This window comes from Aulonocara stuartgranti, assembly GCF_965226115.1.
Source record: "Aulonocara stuartgranti genome assembly, chromosome: 13".
NCBI lineage: Eukaryota > Metazoa > Chordata > Actinopteri > Cichliformes > Cichlidae > Aulonocara > Aulonocara stuartgranti.
The window spans coordinates 16,548,495-16,570,427 of NC_138949.1; the positions used below are offsets into that span (position 1 = coordinate 16,548,495).

General features: G+C 40.2%; 2 protein-coding genes across 2 annotated transcripts; one reads left to right on the forward strand and one right to left on the reverse strand.

Annotated features, from left to right (window-relative positions):
* Positions 1 to 687: 687 nt before the first annotated feature.
* Positions 688 to 9,706, reverse strand: fbxo9 (F-box protein 9). The gene is made up of 13 exons (XM_082556646.1): positions 9,452 to 9,706; positions 8,627 to 8,698; positions 7,527 to 7,658; positions 7,372 to 7,429; positions 7,111 to 7,210; positions 5,119 to 5,249; positions 4,915 to 5,029; positions 4,643 to 4,761; positions 3,544 to 3,634; positions 2,337 to 2,432; positions 2,157 to 2,250; positions 1,218 to 1,372; positions 688 to 1,129 (listed from the first exon to the last, which is right to left on the reverse strand). The coding sequence occupies exons 1-13, from the start codon at positions 9,452 to 9,454 to the stop codon at positions 1,021 to 1,023; spliced, it is 1,275 nt and encodes a 424-aa protein (XP_082412772.1). The 5' UTR covers positions 9,455 to 9,706; the 3' UTR covers positions 688 to 1,020.
* A 1,359-nt stretch (positions 9,707 to 11,065) lies between these two features.
* On the forward strand, positions 11,066 to 21,417 carry LOC309720218 (serine/threonine-protein kinase ICK-like). The gene is made up of 14 exons (XM_082556907.1): positions 11,066 to 11,272; positions 13,548 to 13,801; positions 13,965 to 14,019; positions 17,641 to 17,762; positions 17,862 to 17,941; positions 18,059 to 18,191; positions 18,290 to 18,461; positions 18,841 to 19,008; positions 19,090 to 19,473; positions 19,617 to 19,831; positions 19,917 to 20,059; positions 20,231 to 20,347; positions 20,430 to 20,537; positions 20,652 to 21,417. Exons 2-14 carry the CDS (start codon positions 13,701 to 13,703, stop codon positions 20,801 to 20,803), a joined length of 1,950 nt encoding a protein of 649 aa, XP_082413033.1. The 5' UTR covers positions 11,066 to 11,272; positions 13,548 to 13,700; the 3' UTR covers positions 20,804 to 21,417.
* Positions 21,418 to 21,933: the final 516 nt, after the last annotated feature.

The window sequence follows — 21,933 nt, forward strand, 5'->3', positions numbered from 1 at the left end:
TCATTGAAATGTAAACATGCAAACAGAGATATTTTAAAGACTTGTGAAACAGACAAACGTTCAAGTGGCCGTTCAGGTAATTTGCCTCAAACTAATTTCTCAAACTCTTGCTATGGGAAAATGATATTGTGTCCAGCATGAGTCAGAAACAATAACTGCTTACTGGTGTGGTTTTCTGGAGGTATTATTAGGCAATTTCCTCATTATCCTCCCACTGCTTTTCCCATAAATCAGTGCCGGCTAAATGACCAAACGATGGCTTCATCGCAGTGATTCAGGATTGCTGTAAAAGAAGCCGTTTATTGACCTTTTCCTTCAGTTTACTGTGAACCACCAAAAAAACTGGCAACAGCAAACAATTTAAATATTTACTTGCCATTTTCATAGTTTTAGATCAGCCACCAGCTCTAGTAAAGCTACAAATGATTTCAGACTAATCCAAACAACTTTCACATTTATTGTTTTTGGGTTTTTTTCCTGTAAATCCTGTTTGATCTGCTCAGTTCAGAGAAAATGTAATGTGTGGATTAAACCCACGTGTCCTCAAAGAGACAAATGATGTAGAAGCATGAAATTAAATCTGCAATGCTTTCTGTTGAACTCATGTTGTGTAATAGGTTTTCTATTGTAGGTTTTCTGTAATCTATCAATTTTGAGTAAAAGAAAGCCCCAACACAGCAGCGAGGCTGTTTTGTTCATCACTGTTTATTTGAGGAAGAAAGTGCACAACAAAACAAAAACAGTGTGAACATTCATTGCTTGGAACAGGTGGGAAATTCTGCTAATTATTTTAGCTCTCAGCATATTACCACAATTTCTGAAATCAGAAAATAAGTATTTTTCTCTAAAGTGTACCTGAAAGAATGACATGCTTTCATTTAGAAAACGTGAGGGTTCAAACAGCAACACCATAAAGCAGCTGCAGCACAAATTAAAACAGGCTGAGAAGTACGTGAGTTTTTGATGCAACGATGACTCAATCTCTGCTGTGGTCTTCGTGAGATCATGTGCAGGGTCTGCTTAGAGAGGCTGCTCAGAGAAAGCAGTGTAACTCTTCACACGTGCAAAGAAGAAGGGTGTGTACATCCTGTCCAGGTCAAAAGTAGTAATGACCGTTTCCCCAGTCAACCTAAAAGCATAATCACGGTCAGGTTTAGAACAGAAATTGACATTTTTTCCCCTTCTTGGTCACTTCTATTAGCAGTCCTGTGACTTACTTGTAAGTGATGTGGCAGGAATGGTGGATCCACACAAGCTTACTAAAACTCTGATGCCCCCCAGAGGACAGAGCCAGTCCCACGTGAAAGCTGTGTTCAGCCTCCGGAGCTGGGTTCCGCCTGCAGAACCGATTCCTTTGGAAGTCGGTCGCTTTCTGTCAACAGATGCGGTTTACAAGTTCAGACGTAATCCGACAGGTTAGGTGAAATATTATGGAAAACTGGAATTCACAGCAGATGCTCTCAGAGACATGGCACCTAAGAATGCCGTATACCTGCCAGAAATGTGATAACTACAAAGCTGGCAATCAACCAGAAGAGATTAAGCCAAACTCACAGCTGAGATTCAGTTATTTCAGATTTTGTTTCTAACTGTATCCGTAACATAAATAAAGCGTTTTTTTCCCGGGCTCTGGGTGCTTCGAACAGAGGCATAGATTCTGTCAGCACCCGTGGGTCAATGCTGCAGTCTTTAGCACCCTCACACATTAGTAGAAGTATAACTTGTGTAGGGGGAAATCATTTTAGACCTAGTAAACTATAACAATACATTTAACAGTGTTGTGTTTATGTAATGCAATGTAATGTTATGCAGGAATGTTTTTGACAAGCACAACGCTGGTGCAGCCATGTACTGCACGCTAAATAACTTATTTGTGTTCGAGTAGAGGCCAATAAGAGGCCAACTTCTTCCATGAAAAGAAACAGACATGCTAACACACTGATGAATGAGGTACTAGGATTAAACTATGTAATTTTTTTCAAGGGGAAAATTCCCCAAATTGTGTAACTGCAACTGTATTTGCACTGTTTTAAACATGACTTTTTTTAACCACTTCCATTTATTGAGGTTTCATTTACTCAATGAGCTGGCCTTATTATACATATATGGTTATCTATTCATCTCCCACCCCTCAAATGCCTCAAACATTTCCTTACCTCATCTTTTTTCTTGCAGACAACAGCAAAAACTTTGGTTTGATTGCCTGTCTCCTGTGAGAGACGGAAGTGACCGAGCAGAACTGAATCCATTCTGAGAAATGAAGCACAATTAAACAATTGTCAATCCTTTATACTCTCTATGGGTCCAGCTGAGTTTAGAGAAAAGATGAGGTGTACCTGGTGTTCCTGGTACGCAAACGGGGAACAACGGACAAAGGCTCCTCAGGGGTGGTCAGCATGATGACGTGGCCATCAGGGAAGAAGCGGAGGTACCTGAGGTAACAATGTCATCACCAGTGTTGGTCAAGTTACGTGAAAAAAGTAATCAGTAACTAATTACTGATTACTTCCCCCAAAAAGTAATCCCGTTACTTTACTGATTACTTACTTTCAAAAGTAATTAATTACTTAGTTACTTTTTAAAAACACGATTTACAACCTGAATAGGTGATAAAGCCATAGATCTTTCAGCCCAATTCTACTTTTTCTACATAATCAATCATACAAAATGTAACCAAATGGAAAAGCATCTTTTTAAAACTTGTTTTATTAGTTTTAATCTTTTAACTTTATGCATCAAGCAAAAATTTTATTATATGCAACATTCTCTGACTGGAAGAAATTAGTTTAACATTTAAACCTATTTTCTGCACATTCCAGCACATAAATAAAATATTTTTTGTGTTTACACTCACTCTTTCAAATAGATGCAAGTAAAACACAGCAGAAAATAAATAAAGTCCTTTGGTCTAGCGGTCCTTTTGCTCTATTTTCACCTGTAAAGCAGGAGTAGGGTGGGCGGAGGTTTACCCTGGTGCAGGTGTGCCGCAGCGGTCAGTGGAAGAATCCGCGAGTTTCTCTGTGACTTTCCCATTACGTCGTAGCACACTTGGTGCTTGCTTGGAAGTTTAGGGGTTTTTTTCGCTGTAAAAATAAGTTTTCTTCCCACGCACGATGGACGCTAATGTTTTTGTCACTTTTTATGGAATCAAATTCAAAGTAAGGTCGGTACTTCCACACTTTAAACGCTGCACGCTCATACTCTCCTGCACTCGATATATTATCCATTGTTGATCTGCACACAGCTGTTGTCACCAACGTCGCACTTGCTTACGTCACTGTCATGAGACATTCTTGCAAAAAAAAAAAAAAAAAAAAAAAAAAAAAAAAATCACGGTTTTAGTAACGCAGTGTTCCTACGGGAAAGTAACGGTAATCTAATTACCGTTTTTGCAATAGTAATCCCTTACTTTACTCGTTACTTGAAAAAAGTAATCGGATTACAGTAACGCGTTACTGCCCATCTCTGGTCGTCACTGTCAAAAATGTCATCTGTGGTTTCGTTACAACTCACAATAAATAAAGACTACACTCAAATATTTACCTGTAGTATTCAACATGGTGCCAAGCCCTGTAAAATCCATCCAGTGATTCCTCTCCTTGGCGAATGTACGATGTTTTGCTGATATACACACCTGTGGAAAGAAAATGAATCATCCAGTAATTCGTTTACATTGAATATGGCAGCAATAACTTCTAAAAGCATCAGCAAAAAACAACACTAGTGGCTGGTAATTTGAGGCATTTAGCTCTCAACTGTTGTTAGCTGCATGTAACAATCATCTAAAAGTTTGCAGCATAAAGAAGTATTACACCCGTAACATTATTCCTGCGGTCTTTTTATGTACTGAAACTCAGTACCCTTCCAGCAGCTGCCTCACACTGCAGGGGGCAACAGTGAACTGCAAGTTAAGAGCAGGTATGCAAACGTGGGTGGCAAACTTTCATGAAGTCCTTATACCTAGAGACCAGTTGGCGACACAAATATGAATTTCCCACCAAATGAAATTAGTCACAAAGAAATTTCTGCCCCAAAAACCTCCTTTCGTTTGCTTCGGGTCACTAGCAGATTCCCCATAGTTTACATGGAAGACACAGACTCGTCTGCAAACACTGTACAGTTACACTCCATGATGTAGTGAAAAAACATTCCCCTTCACAGTAAAACTTGGGTTTTACCACTGTAACCACACGTTTAAAAATCTGAAATTTTTATTTTGAAGGTGAATGATCTCCACCGAGTAGCTGACATATGCTTGCAGATCAGCCTCCATGCAAACTACTGAAGATTGCAATCACGAGGTGGTTTTCGACAGCACCATATTTCTCTGTGACAAATTTCAAGTTAGCAATTGCTAGCAACTGCTCTTTTCCCTCTTCAACAGTGGTTGGGAGATGGTCGCTGCCAGGTCTCTAGGCCAACGTGATTTGAAATAAACTGCTATAAAAAAATTAAAAAAAACATTACGTGGAAAATTTTACTTGATAAGCACGCTTGTGGTATCTGTCTTGATAAGATAAAAAAAAAAAATTTCTATGACACTCTAGCTCTTAAATCATTTTGTATCTGTTACAAAACAGTACCTTTGGTATTTTCCTGCACTAATGTGGGTTTAGAAACCTGAGGTGTCAGTAGTAATTACCATCAAAACGGACTCTGGGCCTTTGCAGGAACATCTCCCTCCAAGATGTGAAGGGTACAAGTTTAGTGCACTTCCGTCCCCAAACTCTTAAACAAGCCAAGCGCCAAATCTCAGGGTCTCTGGAGAGAGAATGAAAGCGAAACAAAAAATTAAGAGCTCACAGCACCATGAGATCCTTTATTGCCTGATATAAAATTGGCAATTTTGTCAAAAGCTGAGCTTGCTGACAAATAATTTGTCATCCAGCTGATTTCTTTGAAAGCGAGGCTGACCTTGCACAAATGTAAAACCCACGGCAAACCAAAGACAGCTGCTCCAGAGCGCGCATGTCCAGATCGCTTGATACAACCCACCGAAATATGTACATCAGGATTTCCCGTGGCAAAGCTGCAATCAAAAAAAGAAAAGAATGATAATGGCTATGTGTTTATTATGACTCGAGAGGTTTACAATGAAATTACATTAGAGTTTTTTACCTGAAATGTGCACCTGAGTCATTTCAACCTCAGGAGTGCAGATCTTTGGAAATGAGCCTTCCACAGATAGCTGCTGCTCGAAGTAGGCAAGTAGATCCTCGATCTCCCCATCAGCATCACTATCCTCCATGCTGCAAAAAAGAAAAATAAACACAGTATGCTCAGTTTAAGAAATTAGACTATGCACTGCTCTCATACAAGCCAGCACACTATATTATTCACCAACCAAACTAAAGCAAAGAAAGAAAAGTTGCTTTTGTTGTTGTTGTAAATGGGGCAGCTTAAGTTTTAATCCAGCTGAGTGATCCTCCTCACACCCTCATTATAAGTTCAGCCTAGGGCTGCTCGATTATGGCAAAAATGATAATCACAATTATTTTCACTGAAATTGAGATCTCGATTATTTGACGATATTTATTTAACCCTTTAAGACCTACCATAGAACCAAGTCCGCCAGAGCTTTTTTTTTTTTTTTTTTTTTTTAACATGCTGTAGTGCCATTTTTGGGAGCATTTCAAGTTGCTATACATCAATACAACTGTTATAGCCCATATTTTAATAATATGTATGCATTAAGTCCATAGTAATTACATTAATTACAAAAAAGTGCAATAAACTACAAAAAAATTGAAAATCGTTGTTTTTTTTTAACATATATTTCTACTTGGGGAAATTTAAGAGGCTTATCCCTCAAAACTTTAAATACAAAAAAGTTGCAAAAATAGTTTAGAAGAACAGGAAATTTTTTTTGAGTGTCTTCATAGTTTTATTTTGGGAATATAGCAATTTTTATATACTGCAGGGAAAACAAAAAACAATCCTATGATGCAAATTTGCAAAGAAAACAGCATGTGCATCAAAATAAACTATTTCCAGCAGTGCAATTCGAGTTCTAAGCATCCCAGAAACTATTCTGAAAAGTCAAACATGACTTATAAAAACACCAGTATAGGCTTTTAAGGCCTACAAGTAAAAAACTACATTTTCCGCGAAAATGACGTCACTTCCGGTTTCGGACAGGAAATGGCGGACATACGATAGCTCGCGTTGACGTCTTTTTCATTGTGGGAAGTGTTACGAACAGCTGTTTCTGGAATATTATGTTTTTGTTCCTGCAAGCGCTTTTTATGCAATTTTTGCAAAGCTTTATGTGGAAGGAAACCGTGACCGAGGACAAGCTGATGGCATAAGATATAAGTACAACTCCTCCGGTTTCATATGCAAAACAAATTATTGCGCTAGCTTACGCAGTTCCGGTTCTACAGGGATTTAAAGGGTTAACAATAACAATGTATTGAATAATGACTTTAAAAAATAATATAAAATAGTGTGCAAATACTGATAACAGGGCAAATGTTTGCAATATAAAAAATAAATGAAAAATGTAAACATCTATGTTTAGTGAACTTTGCAGTGTTGCTCTGTGGTGCAGCTACGACACCGTAGCAAAGTTTACACACTATGTCTACTTGATCCACGACAAGTAGAACCCATAATGTTTCCACACCACTGAAGTTTTGTTTTTTTTTTTACCTCTCTTTTCAACCAACGGCAGTCACTCTCCTCCCCAAGTAACTTCTGCTTAGCTTTCCGAGCTTCCCTTGGGTCTTCTTACCGGTAATTGTTGTGGCACGTGTTCGAAATGCAGAGAGGTGCGCTCGATTTGCCACACGGAGCAGCGCGAGAGTAAAGCACGAGGGAGGGGCTAATAATCGGCTCAGTCATTTTTAATGATCGTTGAAAGCCCAGATCGTAATCGTGATTAAAATTCGATTGAGCAGCCGTAGTTCAGCCTTTATACTACTAGTATAATTTCAATAATAATTAATATAGCAGCTCTCTGTTTAGCATCTTAATTACCTCACAGGGGAAAATGATCCCCGAAAAGAAAGCGATTTGCATAAGACTATAATTTTAGAACAACTTAATGTCTGAAAACATGCTGTCACAAAATAGACCTGCGGTAAGATTAAACAAAATAAAGTAGCTTACTAGTTCCCTCCACCTCTGTCTGCATCAGGAGGACGGCTGTAGTTGATTTTAAACTCAATGTCAGGAACAAGCTGCATAGCCATGCGATAAAATTTGATAGCTGCAAGTAAAAACATCAGATTAGACATGAGAAACAAATCAAACAACCTCAGAGAAATTACAGAACTAAATGGACGGCGGGTAAGGATAAAGAGTTGTTAACTTCTAAAGAGTTATTTTTATTTGTGGTAAAGTGCCATCTGTATCCTATGTAGCGCATACCTTCATAGACGGCTCCATTCTGCTCCTCCTGAGCAGCTCTCAAGAACAGCTCTGTGGCCTGAGGGAAGGTGACTCTCGTCAGTCATTTAACAGCTGATAATAATCGACAACACATGCAAGCTTACAGCTAGAAAAAAAATAATTCCCCAACTTGCCTTTTCCTCTCTAGCAATTTCTTGAGCCTTCCTCAGACCTTTGGCTTGGAGCAGTCGGTTGCTCGTTCCACTCGCTCCAGAGCTCGGTTTGAGCTCAGACATCCACTGAGCTCTGAACACATTGAGCTCCAGCTGGAATTCGATTACAACATTAATAGAGTGAGTGCCAAAGAAAGGTTTCAGCTTATCCATGCTTAGTTGAACTTTAACACTGCTGTTATAGCCTATTTGGTTTACAAATAGGCTATAACAGGCTATAATCGTTGCAAACAAACAAAATTAAGTCCTCCTCGTCTTTCATTGTACCTGCCTAACATATGAGAATTAATTTGGCTGCCATGTTTTGCATACAGCGCAGGTTTTGCCACTTTAAACAAATAAGTACATGAGGGGATAACATATCTTATCTTTGGCCAAAAGAAATGTTTTTGTTAGTGATTTCAGTGCTAGCTCGAAGGATACACTGATGCACAGTACAGGTTCGCTTTTAGGAATATTGTAGTTTTCTTGACCTTTATGCATTAATGACACTGCAGTTTTTGTTTTATTTTCAGAAGATAAGTTAGATGTACTGCTCCAGGCTCTGGGGAGGCCCCAGCCCTGACTGATAGCATAGTGTGTTTTTCTCTGCAGGTATGTTTTTACTACATTGGTAGTGTGTTTGGGATCATTGTTATGCTGAAAAATGAAGCTGTTGACAATCAGAAGCTTTATAGATGGTTTTGCATGATGGATCAAAATAACAGCACCTCCACCATGTTATATAGACGGCAGCAGACACCCACTGTTGTACCACTCTCCTGGCTTCAACTGTACATATTGATGACAATTTAAAAGAAGAATTTCAAATTAGACCCATCACTCCATCAGACCTGCTGTCACTGATTGTCAGTGCAAGTTTTGTGTAATCTGACACATCTCAGTCTTTTCTCCCTGTGTCCCCTCAAGAATGTCTTCTTACCACGCTTACCTTTCACTAACACCACTGTGTGCTTTTATGACTAAATAAATAAATTGCAAGAAAATGTGGCTCCTTGGAAGTAAAATTTAATGAAGCACAGCCCTAGAGTGTTGCACAAACCATAATTTATGCTGCTCACCTGAAGATCTGGATCATCTGAACTTTCATCTTCATCCTCTACTGTACTTTCAATATCTGCATTTTCGTCAGCCTGCACACGAAACCGAAGTTATAATTTAAAAAAATTAATTTACGGTTAACTATTTATATAAAAAACAGATTATCAGACATCCTGTATATAGCAGTCAATAAGGTGATAAATTTAGAGACTAGAATGGCAAGCCTCATGTAACCAAACTTAATAAACATAAACATTAATATATGCATTTAGCTCACTTTGGGTTGAAGTTAATTACACTGCTACTCCCTAAACAAAATCGATTTAAAATGCATATGAAATACGTAATAAACAACAATATTGTAAGTACACGTTGCTTTATATGCATTGCACACCGTTTTTTGTTGACAGTTTGATGCTCCTTATTATTACAGCACACTTCCCTGTTCATGTTGCGGTAAATAAGTTTCATTTTTCTTTAACATACAAACTGTCAAAGTGGTCAAACTTGTTGCAAAAAATAGAAACTATAAAGTTCTGCTGTGGGCCTGATTTAGAAGCAACTCAGGTAACACAACCATATTTAGCTTAACAGTCTGCGATGCTAACCTCGGTGTATAATACTGTGAATTAATCTGCATATCGTTGATTTGAGGGTCTTGCATCTAAATGTAGGCGCCAAGTGTTGTAAATCAACTACTTTCGTAACTAGTTAGTAAACTAGTTAGCTTACAGCTCGGCTGAGCTGCAGGTAGCATTAAAAGAAGCCAGGTGACGTTAGCTACATTAGCTCGCTAGCTCGCTAACACTTTTCGCTGCATAACTGCCAAAAACACGGTGACCCACCATGACAACCTGGCCAGTAAGTCTCCTTGTTATCTTCACAGGCGGTCAGTATTACCGTTTACAGTTCACGGTCGGAGAAACGGACAACACAACGGACATATTTACGAGCTCGCAGGAACGCAGCCATTTCGCTGAGTAGCCCGGAGCCTCAATGGCACAGGAAGTCAGGAGGCGCTGTGAGACTCGAGAAGCGCCCTGTGTCACTCCGGCTCTTCAATATCAGCTGAAAAATAAACATCCCTGTGTGGGGCAGCGACTAGCAGCTGTCATTTATGAGTGGCCTGTATGTGTGTGTTATATTATAACAACAACTGTCTTTAGTGACCAAATTGTTGGCATGTTAATTACGGGACATTAAATACTCTGACAGGTGCACCTGTTCCACTGCTGGTGGAACCAGCCAATCACATGGCACATTTAAGCATGATCAAGATGACCCACTGAAGCTAAACCTGAGCATCAGAATGAGGAAGAAAGGTTATTTAAGTGGCTTTGAATGTAGCATGGTTGTTGATTAAAACTAGATTCCAATTAACCACTCATCACAACCGCAGAAGAGCATCTCTGAATGCACAACATGTGGAACCTTGAAGCAGATGGGCTGCAGCAGCAGAAGACCACACTAAATGCAACTCCCATCAGCTAAGGGGAAATAGAGGCTACAGTTTGCACAGGGTCACCATAATTGGATGATAGAAGATTGGAAAAATGCTGTCTAGTCTGATGAGTCTTGAATTCTGCTGCAACATTCAGATGGTTAGCATAAACAACATGAAAGCATGAATCCATCCTGCCTTGTATCCATGGTTCAGGGTTGTGATGGTGTAATGGTGTTAGGTATATTTTCTTGGCAAACTTTGGGCAACTTAGTACCAACCAATCATTTAAATGCCAGAGCCTACCTCAGTTTTGGTCACAGTGTACCCATCTTCTGATGGCTTCTTCCAGCTGGATAACACACTATGTCACAAAGTTCAGATAATCTCAAACTGACTCCTTGAACATGTCAGTGAGTTCCCTGTACTCAATTGGCCTCCACAGTCAACATATGTCATTCTTTTCTTTTCTTTTTATTTACTTATTTGTTTTTGCAATTCATTATAATATAGCACCAAATGGCAACAGCAGTCTCTGAAAGGCACTTTATACATGTAAAAAAGAATGCGGACTAACAATTTAGGGAGTAGGGAAAACGATGATGACCTCACATTCATAATAAGGGCTCTTTTTTTTTCTTTAATCAAAGAAGAGTGCGAAACAAGAGCACTAAATGTTGCTCACTTTCGCTTTTGCTCTGCACCTAAACATCTTTTCCACTCTTTGCGTATTTTTTATGTTACTGGCTGGTCTTTACACCTCGCCATTCGCCCTTCACGATTATGTCATAAAATGTCGATAACTTTAAATGACTGCACTGCTTCATGTTTATCTTCTCTAGCAATGCGTGGACTAAACACAGTAAAAGCCCTTCTTTAAATAGTCCGCACTCCTTAAAAGCGATATAGATACATAAAAGCTGGTGTTTACGCTCCAGCATCTTTACGACGGGATGAGAGGAGGACTGCTGTGATTTGTTGAAATTAAACCGCAGGGTCTTTTCACAGCAACGCGAGATCTTGATAATCTCTGTGAGGAAGGAAGGAGGGAAGGAAGGGAGGAAGGGGCCTAGCTGGAGATTTATTTACGGTGTGTGTTGGGTACACTGGTTGCGGCTATTCGGAGTGTAACGGTAACAGTTAGCGGGCTAATGGAGTAAGCCATTTGTTTACCATCGACTACGAATGACTGGCTATGAACTGTTGGCGGTTTGACGCGAGGAGGGTAAGTGCTGTGTGCTGCTCGTCGTTTTATTTTGAGTAAGAAGCCCATTCTGTCCACTGTTTCTCTGATGGCTTGTCAGCAGCTGGGCCACCAGCAGCATCACAATGCGGTCAATGTTTATTTCTACCACGCTAGCTGATAGAGGGCTGGCTAAAATGTAACCACAAACTCACAGGGGGTTGTTGTAGTATTAAATCCAGTCAGTCTGAACAACGTCAGTGAACAAAGCAGTAAACAGTAGCTGGTTTGCTAGCTCTTGCCAGTAGGTTAACATAATGTGAACCCCTCTTTTGAAATGATTGGTGATAAATTGGCCAATATAATCAGTTTCCTGATACTGTGCTGTTACAAAGAAAGAAAAAGATATTGCCTCCTTCTTAATTTGTATTCTATTTATTATCATTTTAAACGTTTTAGGTCATGAATAAAGCTTGATGTTAGACAAACATAACCTGAGTAAATGCAAAATGCAGTTTTTAAATATGAGTTCATTTATTTAGGGTAAAACAGCACAGCTATCCAAACCCACATGACTGTGTGGAAAAAGTGATTGCCCCCCTGAACCTAATAACTGGTTGTGCCACCCTTGGCTGCAAGAACTGGAATCAAGTGTTTGTGATAAGTGGCAATGAGTCTGTCACATCACTGTCTAGGAATTTTGGCCCCTCTTCCATTAGTTTGGCCACATTGGAGAGTTTTCCGGCATGAACAGCCTATTTGAGATGCTTGAAATGCATGATCTTAATCTGATTTCACACCAGACCATGACTGGGCCACTCCAAAACAGACGGACAGTCTCCTTCAGGATTTTCTGATAGATATCAGAAATTCATGGTCTCATCAATTACAGCAAGTCTTCCAGGTCCTGAAGCAGCAAAGCAGCCCCAGACCATCACACTGTGACCATTATGTTTGACTGTTGGTATGACGTTATTTTTATGAATTTTTTTTGTTAGTTTTACTTCAGTCCAAAGAATATTTTGCCCAAATTTTTCTTTCAGCTGCACCCTTTAGCGCGGTCACCATGACAGATCATCTGCCTCCGCCTTATCCTATCTCTACCACCCCAGCACTAACCCTCTTCACGTCATGCTTCACTACATTCATTACTCCTTCCATGGTCTTCCTCTTTTCCACCTTCCTGGCAGCTACATATTCAGCATCCTTTATGTAATATATCCACTCTCCCTCCTCTGCCCATGTGTAAACCATCTCAGCCTTGCCACTCTAACTTTGTCTCCATCTCAACTTGAGCTGTCCCTCTAATGTTCTCTGATGCTGATATTGAGAATCTGCACAGCATCATCTAGGATAGCAAAACTATGAGTGATGGCTGCTGGAAGAAAGCTATTTTTAAACCTTGTTATGCTGTACTTTGGCACTAAAAGCCTTTGTGTAGAAGTAAGAAACTGAAACTCACTACGCAAAGCATGCAAGTCTTTCAGTCACATCTTGATGGAGGTGGACTTAAATTTTCTGTGTAATAACACATTGACCTCGAGGGTTATGATTTTTTTATTTTATTTTATTCCAAATCCTGTATTCTATTAAATAAGGGATGGAAGGGTGACTATAAATTGCATGCATTCAATAAAAGATATGATATGAGTGAGCTGGTGTGTTTATGTTTCTACAAACTTCCGCTGTGTCGTAATTATTTCCATGCAGAGTTGCATTACTTTTTCACCATGATGTTGCGTTTATGATGGGAGAGGCGGACAGTTGTATAATGTCTTCTCCAGCACATCCCAAAATTTCCCCCCTGAACTACTCAAAATCCTAGTATTATCATCTCCGAAAATGGTGCACTATCAGGAAAGGGAAAAAATAATAATTCATGTTTTTTGTTTTTTAATCCATATATTCAAGTAGTTAGCTGGCCTCAGTTTTTGGTCACCTGAAAAACTCGACGGTATGAACTATGCATGGTGGGCGCATCACTTCACCTGCCTCTCTTCTTACCTCGATGCATCACATCCATCACTCTGGAGCATTCATCAGATCGCACGACCTTTTAGCATTGTTCCAGAGTTCAGACTCTACTGCAGAACTAACCAATCAAGGCTCTTAACTATCTGTGTGACTTTTTGGTTAGTATATCTGTACCTGGATATATTGTGGAAACATATACTTAGTGATGGGAGACAATATTAAATCTTTCTGACTGATAAGATTTAAAGGCTTAAAGAAATAATGTCCCACTCAGTGGTTAGTTTGTGGATCCTTTGCTGAGTGAACTCATGCTTGGTCTCTTTATTTTTTTTTTCTTTCTCAGCTCAAAGGACAGAAGTCCATGACACAATGAGTCCTCCACCTCTGCCTGTAGTCTTCTGCTGTTGTCACAGGAAAATCTGGTTGCATTCAGCAGTAGGAGGCGAACACATCTCTGTTTTCCACCCCGTTATTATCTGTCCCCTGACAATGCATAATGAATAGATACACTACCATCAGACAGCTCGGGGATGGCACCTACGGCTCAGTCATCCTCGGCCGCAGTCTGGAGTCGGGGGAACTAGTTGCCATTAAGAAGTGAGTATCACAAAATTGTGTTTCTCTGTAATCTGATAGATGTTTTTCCTTCTTGGGTTTAGCTATAGTATGATTTCATTTGGTCTCGACTTAAAAAGCTAACTGTAAGCCAAGACACAGGCTGTTTTGTTTTTTTTATTTTTTTTCTGTTATGTTATTTCAGAATGAAAAGGAAGTTCTACTCCTGGGAAGAATGCATGAACCTCCGTGAAGTGAAGGTGAGCTTACATTTTCTAAAAGTTTAACATTTTAAAGTGAGTGATGGAAAATAAATCAACCCAAATTTAACATTGAATCTGTTAACACAATTCTTCATTCTTGGTGGGGAAAAATGATTTAATCAACCTACCACATTTACTTTAAACACTTAATCCTTAAAGGATATCTTGCAGCCTCTTCAGTTGTATCCAGGCTTGAATTGATCAGCATTGTTGTGCTTTAACATAGTACCTTGTTTTCAGAATTATATTTATATGTGACACAAGATGTCATTTTTATGATTTTAAAACATGTAAATGTGCTTGTCCTGAAGATTTTTGTTTTTATTCTACTAGTCCTCCTTGGCAGATGAGGGAAAGAGGTAGCTTTGCACACTGAAGACTCTCAGCAGAAACTGATTTATGCTGTACTACACAGGAATAGTCAGCCAAACCAAAGTGGCCAGCTGGTTCTGGCTCGATGTGCATTAGAACACGTCATTTGACCCCTGTCATGCTTGTGCCATCCAAAATAGTCCTGAAGAATTTAACATACTCAGAGAAAATATATGTTGTCCCTTTCACAGCAAGAAACATTTGCCTTTATCCTTAACAAAACTTAAAACTGTCACCTCACTGTAAGTTACTTCACTGTCTAAATATTACTTACATGCACTCACTGTCTTCACTAGTTACACCTTCCCAGTACCAGGTTGAAACCTCAGAACTACTCATGGTATAGATTCGCCCACGCCATTACACCAACAACACCAGCCTGAACCTATGGTACAAAGCAGGATGGATCCATGCTTTCATGGTGTTTACACCAAATTCAAACCTTACCATCTGAATGTTGCAGCAAAATTCAAGACTTATCAGACAAGGCAACATTTTTCCAAGCTGCCGTTGTTCAAGGTTGGTGAGCCAATGAGAACTGTTGCGTCAGTTTCATGCTCTTACCTGAGGAGTGGCACCCAGTGTGGTCTTCTGCTGCTGTAGCGCATCTGTTTGTGCATTCAGAGACTCTCTTCTGCGTTCCTCAGTTGCTGTTATTTGTCTTACTGTAACTTTGATGCTCAGATTGTCTCAACTGTGTCTACATGTCTGAACGTATTAAATAAATTGCTACCATATCCTACTGAGAATCAAAGGGGTATTTGTGTTAATAAGCAGTTGATAAGATTACCTAATAAAGTATCAGTTGGGTGTATATCACTCATGAAATTCAACATGATAATATTTTTGAATTCATGATGTTGAGACAGACATTCTGCACTACAGGCAGGTACATCAATAAACACTGATTGCAACAGGAAACGTGACCATAAAGTATGATGTTATTACACGTGACTAGCTCTTCAGGATTTACAGTTAAAAATTAACCATATTTACCACATACTGGGCTTTAGTGCAGTCTCCCACGATAATGCATCTACTGTCCTTCCCTTTTATGGACACTCTCCTTCTGATTGGCTGCTCCACATGAAAAACCTTTGAATAGCAGTTGTGTTTGGGTTGCTGTGTGTCTGAGAGAACCATATTAGGAAATGCAGTCACTCTGACGTCATGTACAGCCAAGAGTAAAAAAAAAAAAAATCTAAAATCAAACATGTAAGGATTACTTTTAAATCTCATTATTATCAAGTTATGGTATGAATAACAACATCCCTCATGGCAACAGCACATATATGACACAACTCAGAGAAAACATCAATTGGTCATTTCATAGCTAGCAAGATTTGTCTTTATCCTGAACAAAACTTAAAACTTTCACCTCATTGTATATTTCTGAATTGGACACTTGAAGTTACTTCACTGTCTGAATATTACTTACATACACTTACTGGCTTCATTAGTTACACCTTCCCAGTACCAGGTTGAAACCCCAGAACTACTTCAAGTTCTTTGTGGTATAGATTCGCCCACACCATTACACCAACAGCACCAGCCTGAACCTTTGGTACAAAGCAGGGTGGATCCATGCTTTCATGTTGTTTACACCAAATTCAAATCTTACCATCTGAATGTTGCAGCAGAATTCAAGACTCATCAGACAAGGCAACATTTTTCCAAGCTGCTATTGTCCAAGGATGTAGCCTTAGTTTCCTGCTCTTACCTGACAGGAGTGGCACCCAGTGTGGTCTTTTGCTGCTGTAGCGCATCTGTTTGTGCGTTCACAGATTCTCTTGTGCGTTCCTCGGTTGTAACAAGTGGTTATTTGTCTTACTGTGGCTTTGATGCTCAGTTTGAACATTAGCAGATCGTCTCAACAAATGTCTGAATGCATTGAATTAATTGCTGCCATATCCTACTGAGAATCGAGGGGCGGGGTGGTTATTTGTGTTAATGAGCAGTTGATGAGATGTACCTAATAAAGTATCAGTTGGGTGTATAACACTCATTAAATTCCCAGTGACAATATTTTTGAATTCATGATGTCAAGAAAGACATTCTGCACTACAGGCAGGTACATCAATAAACACTGATTGCAACAGGAAACGTGACCATAAAGTATGATGTTATTACACGTGACTAGCTCTTCAGGATTTACAGTTAAAAATTAACCATATTTACCACATACTGGGCTTTAATCCCACGATAATGCATCTACTGTCCTTCCCTTTTATGGACACTCTCCTTCTGATTGGCTGCTCCACATGAAAAACCTTTGAACAGCAGTTGTTTGGGTTGCTGTGTGTCTGAGAGAACCATATTAGGAAATACACTCACTCTGACGTCATGTACAGCCAAGAGTAAAAAAAAAAATCTAAAATCAAACATATTAGGATTACTTTCAAATCTCATTATTATCAAATTATGGTATGAATAACAACATCCAGCACATATATGACACAAAATAAGGAAAAGCATTATCACATAAGGCCAATGTTTCAGTTTGGGTTGATTATTTTTCATTATTTTGTTTAGAAAGCTCATAATGCTCTTAATGCTATTGTGTATATATGCTATTGCTTTATGGGTAATGTAGTGATGATTTACATGCTAGGCCATTTGGGAAATCAATGAATGCCTTTCTGTTTGTTTTTCACACCGTTTCAGTATTTTACTGTCTAAATTTCCTCACAGTGCAACAGTCACACACCAGCTCTAAGAGCAGAAGGTGATTCTTGTGTGCTGTTGGTTTTGAGCTCTGTTCCCCACCCCGGCCTACACACACCCCTTTCTAGAGCTTAACCTTGATACAGCAGACACGAGTAGAACATGCTGCTCCTTTGAGTCCTGCTGAGTAGATTTATAATTACAGCATGCTATCATGAAATCTGAGACCCATTATGGCTTTCCTCCCCCTTACTAAAATATAGCATGGTTAAACCTATACCATCCCAGTGCATGGGAAAGTGTATATTTCTCCATTCTGCTTTCTATTTATTCCATATCTCTTCCCCCCCAACACCTTTTTTTTTTTAAATTGTAAGCATAAATCCCACCTTTGCAGCATTTCACCCTCCAAACTACACCCTACCTATACCTACAAGGGTTTTTGGTAGTTGTAGGGTGTGCTTCTGAATGTGCTGCAGTGACCTCTGTGTGTTGTCCAGCATGTTTAGATTCATTTATTTCTCCCTCTGCTTCGGCTTTATGGAGTCCACATTGTGTTAATGCTTGTGTCTATTCTTGCAGTCCTTAAAGAAGCTGAACCATGCTAACGTGATCAAGCTTAAGGAGGTAATTCGGGAAAATGATCACCTCTACTTTATATTTGAGTACATGAAGGAGAATTTGTACCAGCTCATGAAAGACAGGTGTGTGCAGTGATTTAGGTATTTCCATATTTGAAAGTGTATTTGAGTAAGGTTTGCTGTTTCTGTACTCATCCAGCTTTGAATGGTTTCTTTGTGCAGGACCCGGTTATTTCCTGAATCTACTGTAAGAAATATCATGTTTCAGATACTTCAGGGGCTCGCCTTCATTCATAAACATGGTACGTCTGGTTTGGTTTGGTTTGTTTTTTTGTTGTTTTTACTCCAGGGTGTTCATTAAATGTTGCATCCCTGCCATTTCAATCTGGCGAGATGCTCATGCACGCGTCTCTGGTTAGGTTTTTTCCACAGGGATATGAAGCCAGAGAATCTTCTGTGCATGGGCCCAGAGCTGGTGAAAATAGCTGACTTTGGGCTTGCCCGAGAGATCAGATCTCGACCGCCTTACACGGATTATGTTTCAACTAGATGGTGATTTGATTTTTTTTTTGTTTGTTTGTTTTCGAGCAAACGTAGTTCTCATGTACTTGAAGGATGCCTAAGTCCTCTTACTCTTCTTTTTGTACCAGGTACCGAGCTCCAGAGGTGCTCCTCAGATCCACATCCTACAGTTCACCTATAGACCAGTGGGCAGTTGGCTGCATTATGGCAGAGCTGTATACCCTCAGGCCTCTTTTCCCAGGATCCAGTGAAGTAGACACCATATTCAAGATTTGCCAAGTCTTGGGTACACCAAAGAAGGTAGTTATTCACACACAGAGCCAAAAACATTTTGAGTTTGGGAGAAACAAGGTGTTACTTAATAAGAGTTGGTGTCCACTTCACTGAAACTCTATAGTGTGAGGAGCCATCTTTAAAAAAGGGTCTTTTAAAAAGACTCTTTGAGTCCTCCTTATTTGCTGTGTGCAGTTTGAGTCGACTTCTGTCAAACTAAGTGCTTATTAGTGTTGAGAACTGCTTGTGATCCTTTAGAAACATGCTACGGTGCATATGGTGGAATCATAAGGACAGGCTTGAGTGGGCGCGATCATGTCTACTGTTGGCAACGCAGCGAGAATGTGAAGCTTTCTGAGTTTTTCAAGTCTCAAAACGTGAACCGTGGACTGACTCCTCCTTCTAGAATGATTGGCCCGAGGGATATCAGCTGGCCAGTGCTATGAATTTCCGTTGGCCTCAGTGTGTTCCCAGTAATCTGAAGACACTGATCCCAAATGCAAGTCCTGAAGCCATCCATCTGATGACCGACCTGCTGCAGTGGGATCCCAAGAAGAGACCAGCGTCTGCCCAGGTAGTGTCTGATTTGATGTCCTGGTATTTCCATTACTCTGTGCAGCTTAGCGAAGAGAACAAATACTTTTTTTTTTCACAGGCTCTCAGGTATTCGTACTTCCATGTTGGCCAAGCTTTGGGGACGCCTCAGCAGATCTTGGAGCAGGGCAGGCCTCAGCCGAGCCGTGTGCCAATGCAGACTCCTTTACAGTCTCAACAGATGTTGCAGCAGCAGCCTCTGCTGCTTAAGCCTGTGCCCCCCTCCCAGCCTCCTCCTCCCAACCAACACTGCTCGCCCTCCAGGCCTCTTCAGCAGGTCCAGCACTCCCCTGCATCGGCAGCCGCCCAGGCTGCAGCGTACCAGCGGCACACAGAGCTGGTGCGAGAGCAGCAGCAGCCAAAGCACATCCTGAAGCAGGAGCAGACTGAGGGAACGCCGCAGAGCCATCTTCCTTACATCGTTGACAAGACTCTCCAGTGCAAGGTGAGGCTCCTAAATGCTTTGAAAAATCTGTGTAATCCACATCTGAGTAGCGCAAATGTAGAGCACAGAAAAAATGAATCAGTGAAAGGCTAAAGAGACAAGTTGTTGCATTGTCTTTATATTCTTGGCCAATCTTGGTGTAGCAAACGAGGCAGGAGCCAGAAAATGCAAACCTGCTGAGCTATCAGTTGAAACCTAAAGGAGGAGGAGGGCGGCGGCGGTGGGGCCACGGCACAGGGCACCTCAAGGGTGACGACTGGGACGACTACGAAGAAACTGATCTGACGTCTATAAGTATTCTTGGGAAAAGTAACTTCTCCACACAGAAGTCGAGGCAGGGAGAGGGCACGCCGAGCAGGTGAGGCTCTGATCTGTTTGTGACATTTGCACATTAGTTATGTGCATGCTGGTTATTCAGATCCCTCCACTTTTTTGTCTCACAGATATGGAAATATTCTGGATTTTAGCCGACCCACTGGAAATGAAGATGCACCTTTAAACCTGAACAAGACTGCATCCTATCAAGAGCCATCAAGAACTGCCTCTGCTAAGCAACATTACTTGAGGCAGTCGAGATATTTACCTGGTAATAAACAGTGTATTTTTATACATAGCAGAAGTAAGGGATGGGCTTTATTTAAAAAAAAAAAAATCTATAATGTTGGGTCTCAGTTAATAGGTTTACCTAGCTCTGTTATTCTTAAATGTTGCCCATTTAAGAGTCTAATATTTATGATTGCCTTTCTGTTCATTTCAGGCATTAGTACAAAGAAGAACGTGGCCATAAATGCCAGTAAAGACTTCACTGGAAGCCATCTTTGGGGCAGCAGTAGTATTCCATTCGGAGGGACTCTGCCGAGTAGAGGCGCTCACGGTAACTTCACTGTAACCTTTAGACTCTTTGTTGTTGTTGTTAAAGAGGTTCAAAGTAATGGGCTTTTGCTTTTAACTATCAGGCACAAATACAGTCCCAGGTGGATACATGCCATCTTTTTACAAAAAAGACAGCGGCTCTGCCGGTCACAGAGGGCATCAGGGTCCTTCAGTGGAGACAACAGCATCAAGTGAGCACAGATCTGAGCTTTCTTTGATACCCAGTTCTTAAAAAAGGAATTTATAAAGGGAAAAAAACACTGCCTTCAAAACCCGCTTTTCGTGTTTCTTTGTTGCCGTTTCAGATTATGCAACATGGCGGTCTGGCCGGAGCCAGATGAACACGTCTGCCAACATGCCATCGACCAACAAAAGCACCCCGGGTCTGCTGCCTCGCCCGCCGCTGCAGACTATTCATGGGCGAACGGACTGGTCTGCCAAATACGGACACCGCTAGTGGCCTCGCCCCTGAGCTCCGATCTGTGCCCTAAGAACTGTTTCTCTCCAAAGAGTAGGCATAGTCGTTTTATAATCAAAATGTGTACATAAATCTTACACAGCAATAAATTCAGTTTTGTCGTGCGCACCATGGATGTTGTGATATGTAAAATATTTAAGTAAACAGGTAGAATGCAACCTGCCAAAATGTGAGCCCAGATTTGCTCATCAGTGTTTTATTTTGTATTTCTGGAGCTGAACGTATGCCCTGCGGAGGTTGCATTCGCAGTTTTGTATCATATCTGTTGTTTACCACATGTACACTTTATATGCATACTGTAACTATTCACTGTGACATTTTTTGGCTGACAAGTTACTTTGCCTCTGTACAGTAGTAATGTTTTTCTTTTTACATGATTATTCTTTTGTTTTACAGTGATTGCATTTCCAATCAGGTAGCTGTCATTTATGTGTTATCTCCTTTTTTATGTCACTGAATTTTAATGCAATTCAAGGGGTTGTGACATTGTATAGATCCGTTTCTGTTCAGTAACACATTTAACCCCTCTCGGCCAAACTGAGTGTAATTATTGAAATGCAGGTTATCAAGTACAATTAAACTTTTTGACTGGGTACTGGTATTCGCACAGTTTATTCTTTTATGAAGCAATTGTAGTCGATTGAAACGTTTTATTGTTATTTCTTTTAAATGGAACTATTACCTGTCAGCCCAGTTTCCATGTCAGGCCCACAGCTGCTGCAGGATGAGCACAGCTTGGCTGCTGGATTACTCTGTCAGGGATTAATCCAGCTATTAATACTAAAGCAGATAGGTTGGGAAATATTTGGAAAGTGACACAGTTTTCATCATTTTAACTCAAAATTGGATTCTGCTTGAAGCTTTCAAGGGGTTTAACTAAAATATTCCATCAGTTGGTGTAACTAGTTTATACTCCTACCTTCTTAGATGGATTTGCTTTATTTTTCCAGCCTAAGGATGACCTGTTTCGCTTGCACAGAGAGCTCCTCTGACTCCTTTTTGTTTCAGATCGTCAGCCTATTCAACGTATGACAGCTCACAGCTGTACCTGTCAAATTCTGTTTTCTTGCTTTAAAAGGAAGAAGGCGGGATATTGAAGAACTGCATGT

Coding starts and splice junctions, on each gene's coding strand:
- fbxo9 (XM_082556646.1), bottom strand. Junction 7,659..8,626: donor CAGATGATCCAGATCTTCAG/GTGAGCAGCATA, acceptor ATCGAATTCCAG/CTGGAGCTCAATGTGTTCAG. Junction 3,635..4,642: donor GCCCAGAGTCCGTTTTGATG/GTAATTACTACT, acceptor TTCTTTCCACAG/GTGTGTATATCAGCAAAACA.
- LOC309720218 (XM_082556907.1), top strand. CDS start 13,701: ATGAATAGATACACTACCATCAGACAGCTCGGGGATGGCACCTACGGC. Junction 18,192..18,289: donor GATTATGTTTCAACTAGATG/GTGATTTGATTT, acceptor TTTTTGTACCAG/GTACCGAGCTCCAGAGGTGC. Junction 20,060..20,230: donor GCAGTCGAGATATTTACCTG/GTAATAAACAGT, acceptor TGTTCATTTCAG/GCATTAGTACAAAGAAGAAC.